A 26,596-nucleotide genomic window follows, 5' to 3' on the forward strand; every position below is an offset into this window, starting at 1 on the left:
GCAAATATTCACGATCACATGTATCTGCAAGATATCAAAATTACTTTCGGACGTAGTTGGAATACAGTATCGCTTGAGACAGGCACAAATATGCGCATTATAGCAATGCGAGTGCGGCATATACAGACTGTTCGTACATCCTACAAAAGCCGCGACGTTCGCTGTAGACATGTATGACAGACTTATTTGCGGGCACGCCTCACGCGCGTTCCAAGCACGCTCGCTTAAAACCCACATATACTTCGGACATGCATGCAGGCAGTGTTTGTATGACCGGTGTAAGACTGTCAATGAAGAAGACTGTCAACAAAGAAACACGCCGCAGACTCTCTTTTGTACGATGTATTACCAGCGGTACGGCGGCCTCCTGCGTTGGCATTCATTTAAAGACTGTTCCAATCAATGAAAACTTAAAAAAAAAACAGGGCGTGTTTTTTTTTTGTGCTTTGTGATCGGTTTATCGGCGTTCTTGTTGACTAACGGCAAAATCGCCTTTTCGGCGATAACAAAAAGCTCTGGTGCTCCCCACGCCGTGCGCCTCTAAAGCTGTCATTTACCACACCGAGGGCAGCTGAAAGAGATGCCCCGCTGCGCTTCTAGGGCCGGCCGTGCAGAGTAGCCGTAAGAGTTAGTTCGCTGTTCCCTGTTCGTGCAAATGCCTTTGGGCAACCTCCCTGATCCGGGTTTAATGATGTTGCTAAGAACACACAGGGTGTCACACTTTTCCGAAATCTGCCAGCAAAACGGGCCCTCTACGAATTCCAGAGGAGTCAATGATAGCAACCGAAGCTCCGGCAGGAACGGTCTCATGGTCCTTTGCAGTGCGGTGACCGGAGTCTCGCCGCTCGCTTGTGCGAGGTGCACCATCGCCCAGGAGTAAACAGCCTCGATGATGTCGTATTCTCTTATCCTCAATGAGGGGTTCTTCAATATTCTCAGGACGGTTTCCTCCGATGCGGTGGTGAACTCCTTGCACTTTATTACCTGTTCAGCGTTCTCTTTCAGGTGCTTGTCGATGAGGTTGTTCAAGGTAGTGGTGCTTCCCTTTGCTTTCGTGTAATCCAAGACGTAGCAGACGTCGGCTGGCTGCAGTGACGTTTCGAAGAACGCGTCGCAAGCTTCCACGAGCCTCGCCACCCGGAACGCTTCAGCAGCCGTTCGTGTGTGCAGCGCTTGCGGAGTGTTGATTAAACTGGGGGCACGGGTGTAGAAGTACCTGAGGAGAAAGCAAATCAACCTACGTTATTGAAGCGAAATTATCTAGGACTAATTCTCATGACGACGTTTCAATATTTCATTTCGAATGCTTTTCCGATGCACTAGCGATCGCTGACAAACAAAAACACTGACGGAGGCGACGTACTTTGTCGCATGCCTTCCCTGCTACCACTATGATTTCGGATTACATTTTTTTATAATGACTTCTACTTTATCATACAAAAGCACTACCGTAGTTTCTGTTACTAAAAGATTAAAGAGAACGGATTGCGGGCGCATCTAATGCTCCTCCTGGCAACGTTCTTTGATCAAGAGCTGACAAGCTCCACCGGTAGGCGGCATTCGACAACGGTCGTTTTCTGTTGCTTTCAACGTCACTGTACCTAAATGTATTTACAGACTTCCTAGAACGCTAGGCACCATTTCGGTGCGCATCCGTTCGGTGGCGTTCATTACGCTATCAGCGCCCTCTATGCGCAGAAGCAGCGGAACCGATGGACCGTTGGATGCGCTTTGGATGCGCGTTGCTTGCGGCGGAAGGCGAATCTATTGTTGGTGCTTTTGTTCGGGCTGGTTCACATAGATTTCTTTCTGTTATGTTACGTTACTTTACTAGAGATTACAGCATGCTAACGCCACAAGTCACCGGGACTTGTGTATTTTATAGTAAGTGTGGCTACCAGGCTGGAGAACCCAGGGATCCTGGGTTCAATGCCCCCTGCCCGTTTTGCTCTGGATGAACACTGTACCATTGTGCGGTCATGTATCACTACTGTGTGATGCACGTTAAAGACCCCAAACCAGCGGTTGTACCGCACTGGCTAAATTGCTCATCTATACAGCCGAGACACCACACGCTTACTAAGGCAGACTAACTTCCGGCTGTATAAACAAACACACACCAATATTTTTTTGTGTGTCTACCAGTTTACGCAGATTGCCTGGCACGCGACATCCAAGACACGAATGAGTCGCAGATAATTACGTAACGTAAGAAGGCGGTACCGTGCGAACCAGCCTTTAGGCATAAAGTTTGCGCAAGAGTTTACGCAAACATTTGAGAAGAGAACACCTAAGTACTTGTTATGGATTACGAATGCGAAATCAAGAATGTCCAATTGAACGCCGCGGAGTGCTCTGCGTAGGTTGGCGATCACCGAAGATGCAGATGCTTTAAGCGGCGCCTTGTTCGTCGGCAATCAGAGGAGCAGTATCGGCCGAGCGCGCGGCACCGCGTTCTTTTTACCGGCGGGTTAGGGTGCCTAGATGTCTGTCTGTCTCAGGGTGAAGACATCCATTGTTGTCCGGAATGTGCCAGCGCGTGACGCTCTCGCGCACTCGGTGCGTGACTTGGGCGGTAAGATGGCGTCTATGCATCAGCCAAAGCTACGCGCTCGAGCTGAGTGACACCGGATTGCGCGCACTTCAAAATGCATAAAAAAACGATTGGGCGGAAAAATGGCTGAGATGTCACCACTCAAGCAAAAGCGCGCGTGTGTATGAAGGCACTCTACGGCGGGTGGGCCCGCAGCGCCATGGAGTGACATTCTTTGAAACTAGGGTGCGCGCCAGTCAAGGGGAGTTTAGAGTTCCTGTATTAGCGGCGAGATGTTTTAGTGGCGCCCTCCTATGGTTACCTTTCGTGACGTCATTACCTTGCGACCAACAAGTTCGATGGTGTTTGTAAGGAGCATGGTGGAGGCTTGAAATCATTGCCCTCTCAAAGCAACACTACCAACAGCGTCGAAATTGAAGTTCTTCCATTCCTCTTATTCCCGTCGATGAGAAATCCTTTGCTCACGACATAGTCAGCATTCGGCCAATCGTGCAAGGCCGACCACAGCGACGCTTTCGATCGCGTACGTCGCCAATAGACAATTGCAAGCATGGCGCCACAAGTGGTGCCCCATGCGTGCAAGCGCGTGCCACGCGCGGGTGAACGTAGCTTTCGCAAGCTCGTAATCGCACGGGCGTGGCTGCTCGAGCAGAGACATGGCGGCGGCCAATCGCCCGGCTTGCAATCGTCTATAGGCTTCCTATGGGAGCCAGAGTGTCGCGTTCATCTCCGTAGCGCCGCCTTTCCCGCACGGCATGTTGATCCCGCTCGTCACGTTACTGAATTCGGCGAATAGCGGCGCCGCGCCTTCGAGGCGCGCGGCGCGCTCAAAAGCAGGGGAACGTATATGCCCGGGCGCGTGCAACGTCTACTTTCCTGCACGGCACTTGATCCGGCTCCTCACGTGATCGGATCTCGGCGATTAGCGGCGCGGCGGCACGCGGAAAACAGACGCGCAATTTGGCTCCCCTAGGGAGCCTATAGACGCTTTTCAGCAGCTGTTCATGGGCGGCGCCATAAGTGACCTTCAGTTTTTGTTTCCTTTTATTTTGATCACTTCCCTCCATCAATGCCCCAGCAGGCCATGTTATTGCCATTTTAGATCCGTCTGTGTCCTTCTCCCCAGCAATGGCCTTTGTGGAGGCTCCTCAAAACACGCTTCGGTGGCTTGGTATCTCGGTAAGACAAGAGAAGGTCAGTAATGGCGGCTGCAATATAGCTCGTGTGCAAAGCGTCTATATAGAAACGCTAGGGGAGTTTATTTTCCGTTTCGCTGCTACAGACTACAGGTTTCACTCCATGGGACAAGGGACTTTAGGTGCCGTTTGGCGCAGCTTCAAAAGCTGATAACGCCGGTTCGTTCCATGGGACAGTTAATGCTTTCTAAATAAATGGATACTACAACGAAGTTTCAGCGCCTAGTTTATGGTCTATACGAGCTCAAAGGAGCAGTATCACATCGAGAACACCAATATCGTCACTACCTTGACAGGTAGTGACGATAGCCGTCTCGCCTAGGCTTATACATGCTTTGAACCTGACGTCATCCCGACAGCTCTACGGCCAGCACAGGAGAAGAGGGGAGGGAGCAACTCATTAGTCAACGGGACTCTCTTTTGTGGTCCCAGTCGTCGCTATCCTCCCTCTACAAGATTATTGAAGATTAACCCGTCACTCAAAATTCATACAATAGCAGCTTTGGTACTAGTTGCTGTGGCCCAATCGCTGGCGTGCTTTGACCGCTTAAGTGGTTGGATCGAAAGGCTAGGGCATCCTGACGACATCAGTTTCGCCCGCAGCCTTGCTCATCCCTATAAAAACTACGTCACGACTGCGCCAGATGTGACGTGCTCTCCGCTGGCTGCTGTCCGAGTGCTTGCCAGAGTGGGCCGTTTATAACGAAAAATACAATCATCAGGCTCAAACTACAAACCTGCGATTGTCATTTACGGATATTGTGAATCATATTCAGCCTATTTCTGAGTACGATAGGTATATTTCAAATTTAGTTGAAGTATCCGTTTAAAAGAGTGTCTTCCGAAAGGGTTCCTTCTCCGTTGCCCGTGGAAGCGTTGCTGCTTGTTGCGCTAGGAACGCTAAACACGCGTACCTGCTTTCGTGTTCATACTAGTAATGCAAAACGATCGATAGTACTATCGATAGTATGGATAGTCACCAGAAATCTGACTATCGATAGTCGACTATCGAAAAGCTATGGTACTTTCCAGGGTGTCGAACCGGAACCGAACCGAACCGAAAACCGGAACAGAACCGTTATTTTTAGCCGAACCGGAACTGAACCGAACCGAAATCTTCGCCGCCATCTTGGAACTGAACCGGAACTGAACCGGAAAAAAAATATAACGGTAACCGGTTCAAAACGGTTCACGGTATTTTTTTTGTTAGTATTACAAATTTTATATTTGGAAATAAAAAAGTGGCACGTGTATTCCTCTACGTATTGATCAAATCGTCATATACAGAATTGCAATGTATAATAAATCCTGGGTTTTTGCGGCACTTTCTTATTGGCACTATGATTAGGCATGTGTCAAATGGTCACGTGACGTATGATGTCAAGACATGCTGTAAAGTAATGTCACATCACGTGACCGCGTGAAGTCACGTGACTCACCGCGTTAAGTCGATTCAAATTGAGGACGTCGCTATATCTATTAACGTTGTTGATACCGTGACGTCACATGACATCACAACTTCGCACTGAGAGTCACGTGACACCATGATGTACCCAATTGTCATGATCCCGAGTCGAATGCTCTGGTTCATGACAACCAGCATCGCCAAACATTCGGGTAACGGCTCGTGTTCAACTCAAAGATTATGATGGGCCCAAGTCCCACTAGAGCTAGAAACAGAAAAAAACGACAGCGACAAGCCTCAGACACATGCAGCATGCTCGCGATGGTACGTTTATACGGCTTTGAGTTGTTCGGTGTTCATAAAGTTAGCACGAGTGTTTACAAGCCTGCAAATGGTACCCTCCTGTGCATGATGCTCGTGTTTGAGCATAGCCTTCTTTATTCTACAAGGCCTGTCAAATCGCGAGATACTCTGGTTTAAGGCCTGCCGCTGTCGTTTGTTTCTGTTTGTCGCTTTAGTAGGGCTCGGGCATTATAGCCCAACTAAAACTGTATCTGAAGATCAGCCCATGCTCTATGCTTTGCCAACCCTCCGTATGACTATGATAAACACTGACGGTGTATATATTGCCGCGCGCGCAGCTGGCCAAGTAGGCAGCGCGCGCGTGGCCTAACGGTTATCGCGCTTGCCTCTTACGCAGAAGGCCAGGGTTCGATTCCTGGCAGCGGCTACACATTTTTGTTGAGAGTGTAATTTGATGTTCTGGTGAATTCGAGAACCGTCTTGTTGATTCGCGGTTAGAATGTTCTACGCGCCGAACCTTCTACGCCGAACGATCCAGAAACCCACGAGGGTACGTAAGGGATCCCGCCAGGCGAGCGCAGTCAGTCTCGCCCCAGCGTTCGACTCTGCTGCCACGCCGACTTCGACGCCCGCGACGCTCTATTATTATCTTTTGTACTCTTTTATTTTTGGCACAAGTTCGACACATTAAACGTTTATTTCTTCTTGTTTATTTCCTGTTTTCTTTTGGTCACCACCCGTGACATTTTGGTGGAGGTGCGGGGTACCGCATGCCCGTGCAGCGTTCTCCTCCAAGGGACCGCAGTGCAAGTCCGATTCCCGGCTCGGTGAGAAGACCACTCACCGCAGAACCTGAAATTCGGACCAGCCGCCGCACCAAGGGAGAGGATCCTGAGTACGGTTTGCTCCTGGACAAGCCCAAGCCGCAGAAGACGACGATGGCCAACCAGTCGCAAGCCCCCGCCGCTTCTCCCGTCGTCTACATGCCCGTCGCACCGCGGACGGCTGCCCCCTTCCACGGTGAACTCTACGAAGACGTCGAAGACTGGATTGACCAGTATGAACGCGTTGCCCGCCACAATGGCTGGACCGACGAGCAACGCCTGCACAACGTTTACTTCTCGCTTGAGGGAGCCGCCAAGCACTGGTACGAGAACCATGAGTCCTCTTTGACGTCGTGGGACATCTTCAAGACCGACCTGAAGGCTACGTTCGTCAACCACCACCGCCGAGAGAGAGCCGAGGACCTACTGCGAACCAGGACCCAAGGCCCCAATGAAAGCGTCACGAGCTTTGTGGAAGACGTGCTCCGCCTGAGCTCCCGCGCCGATCCTCAGGCCACCGAGGGAAAGAAGCTGCGCATTTTGATGCGGGGCGTGAAGGACGACATCTTCGGAGGCCTCGTCCGCAACCGGCCGGCAACCGTCGACGCCTTCGTCAGCGAGGCGACAAACATCGAGCGCGCCCTCCAAGCGCGCGCTTCCCACTACCAGCGGCAGCCAAGCGTCACTGCAACCGCGCTGCTTAGCGGTGAAAACGTGCCTGGTACGGACATCCGCGAAATTATCCGGGAGGTTGTCCGGGAGGAACTGCGAAGGTTGCTGCCAACCACCAGCCGTCCGCCAACCATTTCCATCGCCGAGGCTGTCCGAGAAGAAGTGCATCGCGCGCTCCAACCAGAGGTTCCCGTCACCAGGGTGGCACCGGAGGAACCGACGTTGAGCTACGCCGCCATGGCCCGACGACCGCCGCAAGCTTCCCGCCAAGCCACGGCGCCACCCCGAAAGACGCCCCAACGCCGCAGTACCCCCGACGGCCGGAAGATCAGGCGCACGTTCCCCCAGAGCGACCTGCGCCGAGGAAGACAGACGTCTGGAGGACGGCCGACCGACGCCCGCTGTGTTACCACTGCGGGGAAGCTGACCATGTGTACCGCCGATGCCCATACCGACGACTCGGGCTGCGCGGATTCCATCCAAGCGACCCGCGCCCCCGGTATGGTGAACGCCCTCGGGAGATCGACGAGTACCTGCGACGACCCCAGTCCCCCGAGCCTGCGTCACGCCGAGAGTTCCGGTCGCCATCACCACGACGTCCAGCTTCGCCGATGCACCGACCCCGACGTGAAAGCCTGTCACCCCTCGCTCTACGCCGGGGAAACTAGGCGCGGCAACCCCTGGAGGTGGAGTTGCCGAAGAAGACCGACGCCAAGATCCTTCACGAACGTCGGAGGGCCTCAACTCGAACGCTACCGGAGACCGAAACGACGCTCCTGAAACGGTGTCCAACAACCTAAACGTCATCATCGACGGCCACGACGCATCGGCACTCGTGGACACCGGAGCAGACTACTCAGTTTTGAGTGGGAGGCTCTCCCGCCGCCTTCGAAAAGTCACGACGCCGTGGGATGGACCTCAAATACGAACCGCCGGTGGGCACCTCATCACACCAGTCGGGCGATGCACCGCTCGCGTCGAGATCCACGGTGAGACGTGCCCTGTAAAGTTCGTCGTTCTTCAAGACTGTTCGAGGGACGTTATCCTCGGAATGGACTTCCTCTGCGAGTATGGCGCCGTCATCGACCTCGGAGCAAACCGGTTGACGCTGCGAAAGCCTGTTTCACCACCGGAGGAACCCAAAGCGACGTCATCTGCGGTCCGAGTCCTCGCCAGCCACGTGAACTTACCGCCGCGGTCGAGTGTTTTCGTACCCGTCGGGATCACCGAAGATTTCTGCGGCGAAGTTCTGCTCGAAGGAAGCCTCCAGTTGCTTCTGGGAAGAGGAATAGGCGTCGCAAGAGGAGTTGCTGAACTTCAGGATGGCCGCACTGTGGTCCTCGTCACGAACTTCCGAAATGAAGCGCAACACCTCACAAATGGTGCAGCCGTGGGCCAGGTCGAGGAACTCCAAAACTCCGCCGCTGTCGCCGCCATTACTGACGAATTCTCGCCACCTCAGCAAGACAGTGCGTCACCAGCGCAGCTCGACATTGACCCTAAACTCCCGGGCCCGAAACGACGACAGTTGATTAACCTTCTCGCCGAATACCGCGACTGCTTTGCCACGTCGTCGAAGGTGCGCCAAACCACCGTTGCGAAGCACCGCATCGTTACCGAGGACGACGCGAGCCCGGTGCATCGATCGCCATACAGAGTCTCCGTTAAAGAAAGGCAGGCGATCCAGGAGCAAGTTCAAGAAATGCTGAACGACGACATAATTCAACCTTCAAGCAGTCATTGGGCCTCTCCAGTCGTACTGGTTAAGAAGAAAGACGGGACGCTTAGGTTCTGTGTCGACTACCGGCAGCTGAACACGGTGACGAAGAAAGACGTCTACCCACTCCCCCGCATCGACGACACTCTAGACCGGCTGCGCCACTCTCGATATTTCTCATCGATGGACCTGAAGAGCGGCTACTGGCAGATCGAGGTCGACGAAAGGGACCGAGAAAAGACAGCCTTCGTCACGCCGGATGGACTGTACGAGTTCAAAGTGATGCCCTTCGGACTGTGCACGGCGCCAGCAACTTTCCAACGTGTCATGGACACCGTACTGGCAGGACTAAAGTGGCAGAGCTGTCTCGTCTACCTCGACGACGTCGTCGTGTTTTCCAGCGACTTCGACGAGCACTTGCGACGACTCCGAGCAGTTCTCCAAGCCGTACGGACCGCCGGACTCACCCTGAAGCCGTCAAAGTGTCGGTTCGCTTATGACGAACTGAAGTTCCTCGGCCACGTGGTTAGTAACGAAGGTGTCCGCCCAGACCCCGAGAAGACTCGTGCCGTCGCAGCATTTCCAGCGCCAAGAGACAAGAAGGCCGTCCGAAGGTTCCTTGGGCTATGTGCCTACTATCGGCGCTTCGTTCGAGATTTCGCAAGAATTTCCGCACCGCTCACACACCTCACGAAGGACGCCGAGAAGTTCGAATGGGCCGATGAACAGCAGCAGGCATTTGACGAGCTGAAGCGACGACTACAGACTCCTCCTGTTCTTGGAGATTTCGACCAGGATGCGGAAACCGAGATTCACACGGACGCAAGTAACGCAGGGCTTGGCGCGGTTTTGGTTCAAGTACAAGAAGGCACCGAGCGAGTCATCGCCTACGCAAGTCGGACATTGACCAAGGCGGAGAGAAATTACTCCACGACTGAGAAGGAATGCCTTGCGGTCGTCTGGGCAATCACGAAGTTTCGTCCGTACTTATACGGGAGCCCGTTCCGGGTAGTCACGGACCACCACTCGCTCTGCTGGCTTGCGAACCTCAAGGACCCGTCAGGACGCCTCGCGCGGTGGAGTCTCCGACTACAACAGTTCAACATGACCGTCGTCTGCAAGTCAGGCCGCAAGCACAGCGACGCCGACTGCCTGTCCAGAGCTCCCGTCGCAACACCTTCCGGCAGCAGCGAAGACGATGACGACGAGTGTTTTCTGGGCGCAGTGAACATCGACGACATGGCCCGGCCTCAACGAGACGATCCTGAGCTGCGCGCACTAATAGAGCACCTGGAAGGGCGCGGGAGTGCGATGCCACGTGTTTTTTCACGAGCGCTGCCGACCTTCGCCATTAGACAAGGTGTACTCTACAAAGAGAACTTCGGGAACAACAACTCGCCATGGCTGCTGGTAATCCCGACCGACCTTCGGGAGGAGATCTTTCAAGCCTGCCACGACGACCCGACGTCCGGACACCTTGGTTACAGCCGGACCCTGGCACGTATTCGTGAAAAGTATTATTGGCCCAAGCTCCCCAAAACCGTCCACCTGTACACGCGATCATGTCATGAATGCCAGCGACGAAAGAAACCTCCGACGAGGCCGGCCGGACTCTTGCAGTCAATTCCTCCGCCAACAGCACCCTTCCAGCAGATCGGAATGGATCGACTTGGCCCTTTTCCGCCGTCGACGTCGGGAAATCGCTGAATCATCGTCGCCACAGATTATCTCACGCGGTATGCCGAAACGAAAGCCCTTCCTTCCGGAACTGCTGTGGAAGTTGCCAAGTTTTTCATTGAATCCATCGTCCTCCGGCACGGCGCTCCCGAAGTCCTGATCTCAGACCGTGGATCATCATTCATGGCCCAGCTGACGCAAGAAGTCCTTCGTCTCAGCCACACCAGCCATCGCCGCACCACGGCGTACCACCCGCAGACCAACGGGCTAACGGAGAGACTCAACAAGACCATCGCCGACATGATCTCCATGTACGTCGACGTGGAGCACAAGACATGGGACGAGGTGCTGCCGTACGTCACATTTGCCTACAACACGGCCGTACAAGAGACCACCGGAATGACACCCTTTCAGCTGGTGCATGGGCGCAAGGTAACGACAATGCTGGACGCTATGTTACCCCACGAAGCGGCTGTCGATGCAAGCGACGACGCCCAGGTGGTTGCCCAAAGGGCAGAAGAAGTCCGTCAGCTCGCCAGACTTCGGATTCAGGCTCAACAACGTGTCGACACTGGCCGCTACAACCTTCGTCGTCGGGACGTCCACTTCCAGCCCGGAGACAGGGTGTGGGTGTGGACACCGATTCGCCGCCGCGGTCTCAGCGAGAAGCTCCTGAAACGTTACTTTGGACCCTACAAGGTGCTTCGTCGACTCGGGGATCTGAACTACGAGGTGATGCCCGACGGAACACGGACTTCATCACGCCGCCCTCCACGACCAGAAGTCGTCCACGTCGTGCGCATGAAGCCGTACTACGCTCGATAGGACAGTCGACCTTACGTATTCCAAATACTCTTTAGTTTACCGTTCTTTTTATTTGCTTTGTTTTGATTTTGGGTTGCATCGGGACGATGCACTTTTTAAAGGGGGGAGTAATGCCGCGCGCGCAGCTGGCCATGTAGGCAGCGCGCGCGTGGCCTAACGGTTATCGCGCTTGCCTCTCACGCAGAAGGCCAGGGTTCGATTCCTGGCAGCGGCTACACATTTTTGTTGAGAGTGTAATTTGATGTTCTGGTGAATTCGAGAACCGTCTTGTTGATTCGCGGTTAGAATGTTCTACGCGCCGAACCTTCTACGCCGAACGATCCAGAAACCCACGAGGGTACATAAGGGACGCCGCCAGGCGAGCGCAGTCAGTCTCGCCCCAGCGTTCGACTCTGCTGCCACGCCGACTTCGACGCCCGCGACGCTCTATTATTATCTTTTTTGTACTCTTTTATTTTTGGCACAAGTTCGCCACATTAAACGTTTATTTCTTCTTGTTTATTTCCTGTTTTCTTTTGGTCACCACCCGTGACAATATAAGGATCAGATCACGTGGCTGATAGTTCTAATTGCGAGTTGAGGAGTGGAAAGCTGTTTCATTTCTTTCTTTCGACTGCTTCTACCATTTCGCAGGGGGGAAAACTAATGGATGGTTTTGCAAGTTATCAACGTCAGGGATTACATCTTAGCGGTATTTATTGAACTTAAGGTAAAAAAATGCTGTACGACCCATTTTGCATGTATGCACACCATTGAGGCTCCCAAATATGCTTTCGTTGTTGCTGAACGGCCTCAGAAAGTTGTACCGGGAATAGAAGTGTTAAAGGGTCTAAATGTAACGTATTAGTCCGACATTACATAGAACTATTAGCGTGTACGGGAGGGATACATGGAAAGAAAGATCCCAGTGGAATCAGGGGGATAGCTGGACGTTGGCAGCCGCTCTAAGTCTCACAGAAGTGTCGTTCTCAAGTTCTCCGAGTTTCGACCGCCCTGTATTTCGTTTACACTTCACAGTTTGGTGCAAAGTAAAAACAGGGAAGAATTACTGTTAACAAGTGACACAAATATAATTGTCGAATGAACACCACCCAATACGGAGCAGGCAATCCCTGAGGAATAAAAAGTATCTTGAGGAGCAACTAAAAAATAAAAGGGAGTGGGAAGGGGGTGTAGTTTTAAAGCATATTGTGTCTTAAAGAATTCTCTGCCCCGCATTTTCGGCGCAGACTAGAAAGCGTAGCCTGGGTAGTGGGTACAGATGGGTAGTGGGTACAACTTTTATTTGTGAAAACACTCTTGCCAGAAGGCACGTTTTCGTCGTGCCAGATACTCGCGTCGTGCCTAACGGCGATGCACCAACAAGAAAAATGTGTGCCTCTCAAATACATAGCTTGCACTGAGTGCGAACCTTTTGCAGCGTGCATTTTGCCCCACCGGATTTAATTTTTTCAGCAACAATAACTCGCAATGACAACCAGTATATAGTGCGATGACGTCACGTGCAAACCATGTTAAATACTTCAGCTTTCTGGTGAAGTGCGACGTTCGCAACACTAGCACTAGACGTCCAAGATGTAAAGTTGTGTAGTATTTATAGCAGCCTCGCGATGATATACGGCAGCCTTATGAAATGTTGGAGCACATGACTGATAAAGAACAGAGTCGTGAAGTATGGTCCCAAAACAAGTGAACATAAAACCTAAGATAACATTAGCGTCCCGAGGCAGTGTCTCGCGACGTTTCGAGCTGAGGCAAGCTAATGCCCAAATGTGATTTATATTAGGATTCTAAGAATCTTCGTTTGCCCTTCGCGCAATTTATGTTTAATTAGGAATATCATTGTATGCATTTCTATGCATCTCTTTTTGCACTAAAGCATTGTGTAAGGGATTATTTAGAAAAATAACGGGTCATCTCCTTATTTCTGCACATTTCGCGTATGTGCCTTCCGATATATCATGTGACCACAGTGCTTTTTGGCATCCCTGCAACCCAGTATTTTACACTGCAAAACAGCTAACAAAAGCACGTTTCCGAAGACTCAACATGCAGCTGGCGTATTTTCGAGTATCGTCCTTCCGTGTCGGTCTCAGGCGGTTATGTGAACTTCATGAAGTCAAATTTATCGATGATAATAAAAATATACTTAATTCCTGTCTGAAGATTTGGCAGCATAAATAAAAAATCCTCCCCTCAAAGATACACATATAAGTAAACGCACCTTCAAATTATCTGAAAGATGTCCTGCAAATCTTTTTCGGCGCTTTAATCCTCTATAGACACGTTAAAGGTAATATGGGAAAGTTTAAATATTTTTTTTTTAATTTGAAGCTAATTTAAATACCTGTGTGTTCCTCACGCATATATAACTTCTCAAATATATACAAGTTTATTATCGCGGCTTTTATCTGTTAAACAGAACGTTTACGTGTCTGTGGGTCGAACCAAAACAAAATACACTGGGACGAATGGTGGAACTATGACGATTACACACGCAAACTGTAAGAAAGTGTCCAATTAAGTAGCTTCCAAATTGAGTAGAGCATGAAATACCACTTTGTTCTATTTAACAAAAATCATCAATTAGCGAGGGGGATGCTTACTTGCAGACTAAATTGACCGGCATCTTGTCAAGAACAAACCTCAACCGGCTATGCCAGTTTATCCAATATAAGAAAATGTTTACATGGGTAAGCACTGTTTTAGGTGAGATTCGATCTCAGTACGAAAGTGCTCATAGATTAGAGTGAACAATTTCAGCCACTCCTTTTTGCATGATTCGTCGCCCGCATCATGGTGCTGAGAGCAAACAATGCTGGTTTGAAAAACAAGCATTGTGATTGTCGCTTAGTGTATCTATAAAATATAGACTGGAAGGGCTTGTCTCGTGACTTTCGTGATATTTTGAAAATGATATTCCCTTCAGCTCAGTCGTCTCGTTATTATATATATATTGTGCAACGTAATCCGTAAAACAGATATCATGATATATATGGCGACGAGGTGCCCATTTCATGATTTTCTTCACTGCAATTAATTCCTTAGTTTGAGGGCAAAACAACGATTCAACTTCTAATATTGCGATACAAGGTTGTACCAATCACGGTTTTTTTAGGCAACCTACTTCACTTCGCGAAAACATTTCGATTCAGGTACAATGTATGTGACTCTGGTAAACGAAGGGATGTTGAGTCGTATAAACACGACGTTTTGTATGTTAATGTAGATTTTCTTTCCTTGTTGTGTAGGAATAAATAACAGAATTTTATAATTTTGGTACCTGAAAATAAAACTGGATTGAACAAACGATAAAAAAAAGAAAACTATATACTCTAAATGACTTACTTTTCGTGGGCTCAATATTTCGCGATTTAGGTGAAAGCTTAAGTTTTAAAATAATTCGCGGGTTGTAATTTTATCGACGCGGTGGAATCTCAATATAAATTCCAATGTTTTTACATTTTAGCGAAATTGTTCGCGGGATCCATTTTTCGCGAATTGTAGGCGATTCGTAAAATTCTAAAAAAATAGGTCCTCGCAAAAATCAGATCGTTTACAGTAGTTAGTTTCACGGCCTAAATAGTGCCTATTGACAGAACAACGCGGAAAATATGATCTCAATTTAGCGGTTCAAACCGGTTCGAACCGGTTTGAACCGTTATTTTTTGCGCCCCGGAACTGAACCGGAACTGAACCAAAAGCCGTGAACCCGAACCCGAACCGAACCGATAAAAATATCGGTTCGACACTCTGGTACTTTCGATAGTTCACTAACGGAAAATTATCGTTAATCGACTATCGGAAAACTATCGACACTATCGTAAACCCATCGAAAGTACTGTCGTCGGTTTACTAACAATAATTTTGTGACACTATAGTCAGTTACAGGTTAAGAAGGTAGCGGCAAATGCCCCTCAAAGGGAATCGGATATCCCTCCGCCACCTCCGCATCCAATAGCGTCCCACCGTTTCCTTGACGTCGCGGCCAACGGGCGAGGAGGGTCTTGCCTTTCTGTACATATTTGCTTTATTTTTCTACTTTGACTTAGCATTGTGGAAGCCACGAGAGGGAGATTAGAGTTCTCCCCCACCGACGGAAACAAATACGACTTTCGGGGATTAGCTTCCCCCCCGATGGATACAAAGGCTGCTTTCAGGGGCTCGGTTCCCTCTCCGATGAATACAAAGGTCGCTTTCTTAAAAAGGGGGATCGGAGACAAGTGGGAATCCATTGAAGCGGAACAAGGAGCGTTTCCAGTGAGCTCTTCTTTCGACTGCGGAGAGATTTGAAACGGGCGCATCACACTTGTGGGAGGAGCGTCTCCTACCTTCTTGACTTGTAACCGACTATAGTAGTTTGCGCCGCGCCCTGTTCTCCTTGTCTCGCTTTATTTTATTTTATATTTTTTTTCAAATGGGACACCAACTAGCCCAAGCACTTACAATTCCAACTTTGGTTCAGCTTTCAGTGATGACGAAGACGGGAGTTTGGGCGAAGAGAGGAGGAAGGGAGGCGAGCGGCGGTGCGGCAACTGTGTTCGCTGTAATGGTACAGAACTATCGATTGTACTATCGATATTATCGCTAGTAACCAGAAATTTTACTATCTATAGTAAAAAAAACTATCGATAGTACTATTGATAGTCGCCTATCGATAGTTCTGCGGCACTATCAATAGTTATCGAAAAACTATCGATAATATCGATAGTCAATCTATAAATAGGCAGTTTTGCATCACTAGTGCACAAGTAACAGACAAGAACTGTTTTCGAACGACGCTCTTCCGCGGAGCTTGTCAAGTGATAGACATAGGAGCGTTGGTGGCCTCCACGGTTCCCTGCAGACGAACAGTACAGTAGGATAGCGTCCCTATAGCACCGCCAGTGGCAACGCTTCCATGGGCAACGGAGGAAGACAGGTTTCGAATGGCGCTCTTTGAATGCGATAGCATTCTTTAGCTATTTCACCCGGTTTTCGCGATACGGAATCTGGCCTCGAATGCGCTGTGAGTATGCGGAGCTGCAGTACGCACTAATTCAGATTCGCACTCTCTTAAAGAACCTGACGTCATTGACGTCATCCTTGGCGTCGTTCTAGACGTCGTCCTTTAGGATGTTGTCCTGGAGGTCATTCTCGAGGTTGTTCTAGAGGTCCTCCTTGAGAAATCCCTAGAGGTCAACCTAGAGGTCGTCTTTGACGTAGTCCTTTAGAACGTTTTCCTCGACGTCCTTCTAGCAAGCAGATAAACCCGCGCCGTGCATACAGTACGCACACATTCACATTCGAGCACAAGCTACGAAGGAATCACTCATGGCAGTGGCACAACTAGATAAACCCAAGCCGCGCATACACGGAGCAGCAGTAATGACTCATTCACATTTGAGCTGGTAGGTACAGCCTCCAGAAGGCCGACCGGTCGGTAAATCAGCGCCTTATCGCGGCCTGAAACAGAGTGTCAGCGAGGCTAGACGTGTGCCTCGTGCCACACGCGCGTAGTCTCGTTGACCTGCTATTTCACGCCGCAATGAGGCGCCGATATACCGCCAGTCAGCGCTAGCGCGATGTCGTTAAAAAATCTGGAGTCTGTACATGGTCAATGATGGTAGTAAAACAGCTTGAATATTAAACGATTACACAAAGACAGGACAAGGCACACACACGAAGCTGCAACGATGGTGGCGAAACAGCTTGAACATTAGGCAATTACACAGAGACAGAATATTATATGATTACGCAGAGACGAAGCAATCACTCAATTTCAAAGTGGGAAGCTGCAGTCCCGCTGACGTCAATGTTTGCATCGTAAAATCTTCATAATATAAAGTGTTTACTTGAAATTTGCGTCGTCGTATTCACAGATGAGGTACGTCGTGAGTCTCATAACAAATGCTTTCGCAATTTATAGACAACCAACAACAGTTGTTTCCGCAGCCAATTGTTTGCTTAAACTGCATGGTTACCATACACACCAATATAGAATCACCTTCCCCCGCAGGCGATGTCCATCCAACGTTTCGCCGGTTCCGCTGCTCCAGTCCACAGTCCGGACTGATAGCATAACGAGCGCCACCAAGCGGACGCGCCACAGAAAGGTGCCAGGTGTTTTAGGAAGCTCGCCAGCTGAATTTGATCTAGTTACATTCGTTGATGGCACATCCTGGGAGCCGCGCGCCATCGAGCGACGGCGCAGAGGAGATCCTTCATTCCTAAAGTCAAATTTGGGGGTTTTACGTGCAAAACCAGTGACGGGCATCTGGCACGTCGTTGGCCCAGCGGACGACTGAGGATTAATTTCGACCACCTGGGGATCTCTTGACGTGCAACCGAAATTTCGGTTACACGGCGCCTTCTCCGCAATAAGCGTCCGTCAGATTGCGGGCACCTCGGCCGGGATTCGAACCGGCGACATGAGGACCCTCTCGTCTCGGAGCCACCGAGGCGGCTATCTTTCATTCGTGACAAATCATACAGGCAAAATGGCATTAGTTTTAATAAGCTAGCGAAATGTTTGGCATTTATTACACCTCTCCCCCAGATTTTCATTCCAGTGAGAATGAAAACCTGGGGGAAGGGGCGTAAGGGTGGTTTTCATTCCAGGAAAGAATGAAAACGGACGTTCACGCGTCCGTTTTTTGGTCCGCGTGAACGTACGCAATGCTGGGAAGCTACACGCGTTCTCAGATTAAAAATTAGGAAGTTTTGCGCTCCTACAAGATTTGATTGTGAAGGAATTGAAACAGTGCTTTTAGCGCTTGAAATATGTAATGTCTCGGTAAAATGATGCAAAGCTAATCTAGGATGCACATACATATATCTTATTTCTCCATATAAAGGGGGAAATTATAAATCCTCCGCGAAGAGCCGGACTTTTTTTTTCACTGTGGTTCTTGAAGTGAACAAACGTGTAGGGGTGGACTCAGGAGGCTCGGCGATTGCTCATGAAGCCGCTGGTGTCCGGTTTTGGTAAAGATGAGAGCGAGGGCGTTCTCGGATGCTGATTCAACGTGACGTCACAGCTCGCGCGTAATCAAGCAATGAAACATTTTTTTATCCGTTCCCGCAAAATATTGATGAGAAGGATTCGCCAACTCACAAATCTCCAGAAAGGACTGGCGGCATCTGATGTGCTTGTTCTTAGAACAGTTAGCAGTCGATGGCTTTTAACTTGAGATTTGTAAACGAAGGTTGAGTGGTCGATGACTTTAACCGAGAAGTAGCTGACGACCACAATTTCAGCCCGCGTCCGGTCTCACGTCGCCGCTGCGCTCAGTTTGTATCACACTATCATCACTTTTCCTGGTCTCTTATTTAACAGACGACGTACGGTGTTTTCTTGTTTTATTTCCTCTGCGAAAAGCGCTTCGTTGCAGACAAACCGAGTTTTTCGCTCACGTTAGCCGACGAACCACTCATCTCTATGACAATTTGTGATCGCGTGTCCCCTCTTGGTCACTGCAGCGCAATTGCGGCCACCGGAAGTTCCGTAGCGGCCATCTTGGAGGTACAGAAAGTCGACCTTCTGGAGCGTTCTATATAGGCTGGGCGGCAGCGTTCTGGAAAACACCTTCTCTGCTTGTGCGACGTGAGTCACAGAAGTATTTTAAAACGTTGTGTAAACGGTCGCAGTTATATTTGAGAACGCGTGAAATGTTTCGCGAAAGTGCAGCAACACTACAAAAATGCACAACTCGTCGAACGCATGTCTCGCGACGTAATCAGAGCACATTTGGCACACCGAAGGGCTGCGTCTCTTCCTTCGCACGCTTGGATACCTATCAAGAATCGACGCCGTGTGTATGTGTTTACCCTTCGGGACAGTTCTGCAGTTGTGTCGCGCGTAGACGAATTTGCTGCATACGGGATCCGGACAAAATGGTTTCGGACAAAATGTTTTTCGGCATAATAATCCCGGACGCAATGGTCCCGGTCAAAATGACCTTGGACAAAATGGTCCCAAGCGCAAAGCCGGAAAAAATGGTCCCAGGCAAAATTTGAAGCATAATTCGGATGTTTTTCAGGGTGTTAGTGGATTGCTTGTACTTGCTGCAAATAGGAAATATATAGAAGAAGAAAAAACGTTTTGCTGATTACTTGTGCTATGAAGCGCTAACCACATTAAAGTTTTTCATATTCAGTTCAAGACACGTTACATGCCAGTAGCTGAGGGAAGAAGGGAAAAATATGCTACAGAAATAATGTACAAGTCCGTATGTCAAATTATGTCTATAATATTTGACATAACCAGCACAAGAAGAAAAAAAGTTGGTTCATAGCACACCATCAGAAAAGAAAAATATTTCACGTTCGTGCTTATACATTATAAGGTCGGTCTGCCTTTGAGGACACACGACACTGGTTTAAGATGTAGATGAGAAATTTAGCCAGTGCAGTACCACCACTAGCCTGGGGTCTTTAACGTGCATCACACAGTAGAGATATACGACTTCAAGCACGCCATCAGAAATGTGAATACTGCCGTTCACCCTTAAGCTGAGACTAGAAGCTCCGCCTTCAACGCAAATTTTCTGCCCAGTGTGAACGCGCAAGCACGCGCAACCAAAGCACTGCGGAAGCCCGCGAGCTCGCGCTCAAGGCGGAGCTTCTAGTCTCAGCTTAATCGTGAACGGAGTGTAGTATGTGCGTGATAATGTTTGAATCATTATGTGCTGGCGTTTTCTTGCAGCGCCATTGCGTTAATTAGAAAATATGAAAAATGTCGAATTTTTTTTATTTTCTTCTCGTACACTGTTCTTCTAAAGTCACAGTGCAGCCGATGCTACGAGCTGATAGGACCAACCAAGCATTGCTGAAAACAAAACGTACTAATATCGTTCGTCTACTTTTCGTCTCTTTTTTTTTTAACTTGTGAACTCACCGACAACATGGACTCACGCCCCTCACTGAACTCATGAACTCAACGACCTCACGCCTCTTACTCAACCTTGAACTCGTGAGGTTTCGAGGCTTACAAACTCGCTCACCCTCACCTCATGCCTGATCGGTGAGGGTGATTGAGGTGAGTCAGTGCACTCATGAGAGAAGTTTCCCGAGGTATGACTGTATTTATGCTCCGCATGCGGAGCGGAAGTTGCAATGGCGCTACCAGGACGGCCATGCCGGATCCAAGCCGCACTGCGGGAAGCGACCGTCGCTTCTGCGGGAGCCCTGAGGGCGCGAATAGCGTTGCTGTTAGGCAGCGTGCGGAGCAGTGAAGATATAGTGCGGCGATACGCCACGCGTGCTTCGTCGTCCTGTCATTTGTCTCTGATGTTTCTCTATGCCTTCGTTAGAACGGAGTATTCCCCATTTCGCAAGCCCTAGCCGCGCGCTGTTTTCTGGTCCGAGGTGCCCGGATGTGCCGGTCGCGTATCACTCCGCGAGAGCAGCAGACGCAAGCAACCCGATCGTCTGCCGTGTTGTTTGCTTCCCAGACTTCAGAAGTTATGTTTATAAACATCGTTCGCTTTATAAAGCAACGCCATTATACTGTACCCAGTGACTACACATAATGTTCAATGGCCAAGAAACCTTCAAGTCCGTTCGATTTTAGTGTAGGATGTATATTTCGCGAACACAAAGCAAGAAAAATTCTCCACCCGGAACTAGGGAGCTGAAAGTTCGCCTTCCCGCATGTAAATTAGATCCAGCTCGGCGCACGTGACCGCTTCTACGCTAATTCGGAGTTAGTGGCGAAAGGAAAAGGAACGCGACAGTGTTGCTCTGCAAGCAGAGCCTATAGAGTTACCCTAGGCATGCCTTAATGTTTCTGGGCTGCCGGCCACTCCAGAGTGAAGTACAACTCTGTCCTCTGTTAGCGGAGCCGCCATCTTTCCTTCTTTTGTATGCAGCTGTTTGAACTGTTTACGAAAGTATTGAGCATGACCATTTGTGAGAACTGTGAGAGCCCGCAAAATCAGGCCTCTTGTCAAGTGTGCGTTTCTAGTTAGTGCCAGTCAGGAGGCATGAAGCAAAACGGAGGCTGCAGTCAGGAAAAGGCGGCACTTGTCCATCTAAAGGCTGTCGCCACTCTAGCAAGGTGCAGCCAGCGAGCGACATTCAGGCATTCTAATACAGTTCGGTTCTGATGTGCGTGTTGGAGCCACTCCTCGAAGTTTCCACACTAAGTTGTAGTGGCAATGTCGGCGTGGCCTATGACAATGTTGTTTCACTCTTAATATTAATATCGTTCTTACTTGAGGAGAGTAAAGAATCCATCTGCACGTAGGCCGCTGACGCGATACTGAAGCGCTTTGGAATCATTTCCGTAAAACAAGGCTTCGAAGACCTCGTTCCGCATGGCAAGAAGCACCTTGTGAGCCCTGAAGATCTGGGGCGGGTCGGAGTCATTGTCAACCAGGAACTCCACGTCAGTGTGTCTTGCCTCCATCAAGAAAGCGAGATCGTCTCCTTCAGACCTTCTGGCCGAAGCAGCGTGATATGCAGCCATCTGAAACGAGTGCAAAGGGTATACAGTCGAACCCCGCTTCAACGAAAGTTCCGGTTCAACGAATATTTTTCGGTCAACCTGTCTAAGTAGGGAGGCAAATGGAAGAATTGCTAAGCCTGATGAGGCCCTGCATCTAGTTTCCATTCCTGAACAAAACAATATCAGAGAAAAAAAGAAAAAACCGGAAATGCAAGGAACTAATTAGTAAAACAACAATCTATAATTGAAAACGCAACGACGTATTGAGATTGAACTGTTACCAAAAAAGATTGTATGTAATTCTAAAAAAAAAATAAAACAATGCAGACGGTACATCCTGGCAATCAAGAACAAAATGCAATTGACGCGTTAAAATATCCGTTCCGTATTAATTATTAAACCTGATTATCTATTATGTTGCCTGGCTCTTGTAAAAACCTTAATGGCTGTGAGTGGTTTCATATAAATTTAGGCAGAGGTGCGTAAAGTAAACACAACCAGTCAAACAACCATTTGACATTTCGGGAGGGCTTGCTGCCCTTTTGATGGAGGTACCAGAAAAAACGCAGGAGCATTAGAAAATATGGGCCGTTCCTAGGAGGGTTCAGACGGAGGACACAACTGAGCGTCGTGAATCGGAAGTTAAACCATATATAATATACTGTAATTTCCAGTGTATAAGTCGCGTTTTTTTTGTGTGTTTTTTTTCAAGCTTTTAATTGGTGCGTTTTATACAATTGTACGCTTAATTTACGTTTCATTTGCTTAGCGTGTGGACTTTAAAAGGGTTGGGACACGCCAATAACAAAATATAAAATATCTATACAGTTAGGACCCACTGTATGTTTTTCTATTTTCGCTAAATTTTGTTTTGTAATGACGGCGATAGTTTTGCGGATGAATTGATTTTTATGCAGGACCCCCATTCGGGAAGGCCGCCATGCTAGGTGAATCGGTGACGCACCTCGCCAGATCCGCGACGTCCCTTTCCATGCCCCCCCCCCCCCCCCCCCCCCCCTTAGACAAAACTCTCTCGGCGTCTCTCGCTTCAGCGTCCTCGTTCACCTTCCGCGTTTCGAGCACGCGGTTTAGAGACGAAGTGTACGGCGTCACTCGCTTCGTCGGTGTCTTCGACACTGGTCGCAACAGCGATGAGAGTGATTGTCATCGAGAGATTCACGGAGCTAGGGCCCTAAACTCGTCGAACACAAAGTTGGAGCCCAAATTTAGCGGAGCGCGCCCAAATGGACGCCGCCGAAAAAAGCGCCAAGTCATCGTCGGGATCGTCCAATCGGTGCGTTCCGTGAACTTCGGCCCAAACTTTGTATTCGACGAGTTTAGCACCCCTAGTCATGTCGACTTCGACTCGCTGGCGACCAGCTCCAGCGACGACGAGAGCATACCACGAACACACTCGCCGTTATCCGCGACGATCCCGTACGTGCATGCTGGTTGGAAGATCAAGGGAGCATGGGGTGAGCCGACAGTAGCGTTGGGGTAGCCGTGAAGTAAGAGATCTAGGTGCAATCGTACCATGACGAGGCAATCTTGGGCCAGCATGGGGCCCGTAGAATGAAAGAGCGTTCAGGTATACACATCGCGATCACGTGGTTTATGGGCAGCACGGTGTGACTAACTTGGGCAGTATTGCCTGGTCGCAAGATGAAAATGATCAACATTATTAAATTGATTATCGCAATTACTAGAGCTGTAACAATTGTGAATCTTTATGTATATACTAAGTACCATATGGGCATTCCACGTCAAGATGAATCAATCCGTTTGATTTTTATGCCCCAATCCTTTGAACTGCGTGCATTTGTCGCAGGGGTTATATTTCTCCTCCGATTCGTTGACGACAATGTTGAAGATGGCTTTCGTTTGTACATATATTGCGATTGCAATACATGTATGCAGGCTTCTCAACGCAGTTTCACCGCTCCGACCATACAAATGTGCAAATGCAACTTAAGTACTAACAATTGTTTTTGTGCGAAAACATCCGTTTATGGACGGAGCGCCACTTATACAAAATTCCGAATTATGGATCGTAAAGTGCGGTAAAATATATTTTTAATAAGCAAAAAGAAGCCTCGTTGCAGTAATCCTATAAGTGCGAAATGAAATTACCTTCCCGCAAGGCATCCCAAATTGTATACATCATATTCAAAGTCAAAGCAACGCCGGTAGCTCATGAGCACCACGTGGAATTCAAGGGACAGTTCGCGGCTTGAAACGAGCTCTTACAGGACAGCCGGTTGCTCTACGAAGGTTTGTTTCAAAGCAGGGGGCGCGAGCAAGTGAGGGCGTACGCACAGCGTTTATGGGCCACAACGTGTGTTCGAGGCATGTAGGCTGGATGAAGTCACAGGGTCACCTGACATTATGGAGTCATCCCAAGGGTGCTATACATGCATAAGAATTCAAGTTTCACATGACTTTACGTCACACCACGGCGTCATTTGACACCGCGACGCACGTAATGCAATAGGACATCATACGTCACGTGACAGTGTGACGTTATGATACCACGTGACCCAGAACTGTGACGCCATGATGTCACGTGAGGTGATGATGGTGCGTGACATGATGCTTTCACGGTGTCGCCTCATGTGATGTCAAGGATCCCCTGACTTCCGTGACGCCATAAAGTCACGTGACTCTGTGACGTTTGACGTCATGATTTCACTGACAACGTGGCGCGACTGGAGGTCACATAACAGTGACGTTACAGGACGTCAGGTTATTTTAATCTGACATCGTGTCACGTGACTGCGATTTCACATGGAGTCACGTGGCAGCATGACTTGGCTTTGGTAGCCTCGTTGCCCGTAAAACGAGGGGCGCGAGGAGGCCCTATAAACGGTATAGATATTTGGACGTCTAACAAATTCCAGTGACAGCCAATGTGATTTTTACATTCACTGTCTTATAGATGAGCCGCGCCAAACGGCACTTTTAATCCTTTCTTCAAGTAAAGCCAGCTCCCAGCTTCGTACGAGCTTCGTAAGCACTTTTTGCTTTCGAAATTACTTCTAGAAACATGAATTTAGTGGTGAGTGGTATTTCGGTATTCCTGTCGTCATCCGCAATCTCCAGAGGCTGTAAAGGCCTATCAGTTGTGCATATTGCGCTGTGAGACTTGAAAACTTTAAGTTCGGTGACAAATCACACCTTTTTTTATCTCGAATACACCATGCGAATTTAATCTCTTCGTAATTTTCATGATGTTTGGGCTTGGCGTGCACATCTGATACATTTGGTAGGAATATTTCTTTAGAACTAATGCAGAGAGTGACTTAAATAACCAGACACGATCAAAAATGGGACACTCGTCACTCTTCCCTTCGGGATCATTGATTTTCCTGCATAACGCAGAAAGCTTTTTAGGGGCTGAAAAAACGACAGGAACGTCGTAACGTTCCGCCACCTTTTTTTAAGTTATGAGACACTGCGTGAATGTAAGGGATTACAGCAGTTCTTATTTTTTAACGTTCAAGAACGTTTCTTTCCGCACCCCTAAATTTAGGGGTGTGGAAAGAAACGTTCTTGAACGCCAAAAAATAAGAACTGCTGTAATCCCTTACATTCAGGCAGTGTCTCATAACTTAAAAAAAGGTGGCGGAACGTTAAGACGTTCGTGTGGTTTTTTCAGCCCCTAAAAAGCTTTCTGCGTTATGCAGGAAAATCAATGATCCCGAAGGGAAGAGTGACGAGTGTAAGAAAAAACACCAGAATAAGTTCGTGGAATGTCACACCGGTGTTGTGTATGATATTCCGCTTTCCTGCGGTAGGTCTTACGTAGGCCAAACTGGGCGTTGTGTAAATGATCGCGCTAGAGAGCATGCTGCTTCCTTAAAACAGTCACCTTCGGGGCACCTGGCTGTGCATTGCAACCGATGTGAGTGCACACCAGTTTTCAATGACGTGGCAATCCTGGGGCGATACAGCAAAAAGATAACAAGGGAAATTCATGAGGCGTATGCAGTAAGGAAGGGTGCAGATAAGTGCATAAGCGAGCCTTCTGTTACTCTGTCAGAAAAAGAGCGCCTATTCTTGGATAAAGAGTGGGCACGTGGAAAGTGACGTGGGTGTTTTTTAAAAGTGTATATAAGACTATGTTTTCCCATAAATAAAACTTCAGTTGCGAGTGCGCCTTGTGTCGTCGTCTTCTTACCCTGGTAAGTTCGTTAGCCTTATTTTTTACGGAAAGGGAGCTAGCGCTACCAAGAAAATCTGTTTGAAATTAAACCGGATTCAATTCGGAGTTTTGAGTAAGTTATATTACAGTGGCCTAGACAGTTGTAGTGGGCTCACGGGACGGCTCGGCCTGATGCGTTTGATGTCGACGCGGCGGTGGCGCTGTAAGCGTTTTCTCCTGAAACTTTCTAGCGCGCATTGGCCAGACCAGGTCGGCTAGGCGGCTCTTATCGCTTTTATTGATCGCGGGCAGTGGGCGGAAGAAGCTTAGGAGGAATCTACTGCTACGCCTCCGGCGTTTTTGATATCGGCCGCTTCAGCGCAATACACGGGGGAGATAGGGCGCTGAGCCCACTACCCAACTTCTAGGGCACTGTACTCATATGGAACAGGAGGCAAATAGGATTTCTAGAACCCGGAAACTAAACCGGAGACAACCAATTCAGAAACAAAACTGGAAACAACCAATCCGGAAACAAAACCGGAGACAACCAATCCGGAGACCAGGGATGGGCAGTATTTCAAATACTTTGCGTATTTTGCATTTGTATTTAATTACAAATTGAGTAATGTATTTGACGTGTGTATTTAAATACTAAAACGTGGGTATTTCAAATACAATTGTAATTAAATACAATTTTGTGGGCGAAAATACATCCCTCAAATTTATTGTCACGTCTCATTTTGCTCATATAAGACGTGTTCACAGCAGGAAGAAAACTACGTTCTGCATCAAATGCAATGTCTCTCAATCAAGCACAAGCGTTTAGTAACTTTGTGATTACGGTGCTAGT

General features: G+C 48.9%; 1 protein-coding gene across 1 annotated transcript in view; it reads right to left on the reverse strand.

Annotated features, from left to right (window-relative positions):
• Positions 1 to 530: 530 nt before the first annotated feature.
• Positions 531 to 26,596, reverse strand: part of LOC115327459 — a 75,231-nt gene continuing 49,165 nt past the window's right edge. Inside the window, exons 2-3 of the mRNA XM_040206383.2 lie at positions 21,486 to 21,623; positions 531 to 1,216 (exon numbers count right to left, since the gene is read on the reverse strand). Of these exons, the coding sequence (XP_040062317.1) occupies positions 550 to 1,216; positions 21,486 to 21,523 (705 nt within the window). The 5' untranslated portion in view covers positions 21,524 to 21,623 and the 3' untranslated portion in view covers positions 531 to 549. The remainder of the gene's footprint in view (positions 1,217 to 21,485; positions 21,624 to 26,596) is intronic.

Source organism: Ixodes scapularis, unplaced genomic scaffold (assembly GCF_016920785.2).
Source record: "Ixodes scapularis isolate PalLabHiFi unplaced genomic scaffold, ASM1692078v2 PGA_scaffold6__148_contigs__length_123643588, whole genome shotgun sequence".
In the NCBI taxonomy this organism is placed as follows: Eukaryota; Metazoa; Arthropoda; class Arachnida; order Ixodida; family Ixodidae; genus Ixodes; species Ixodes scapularis.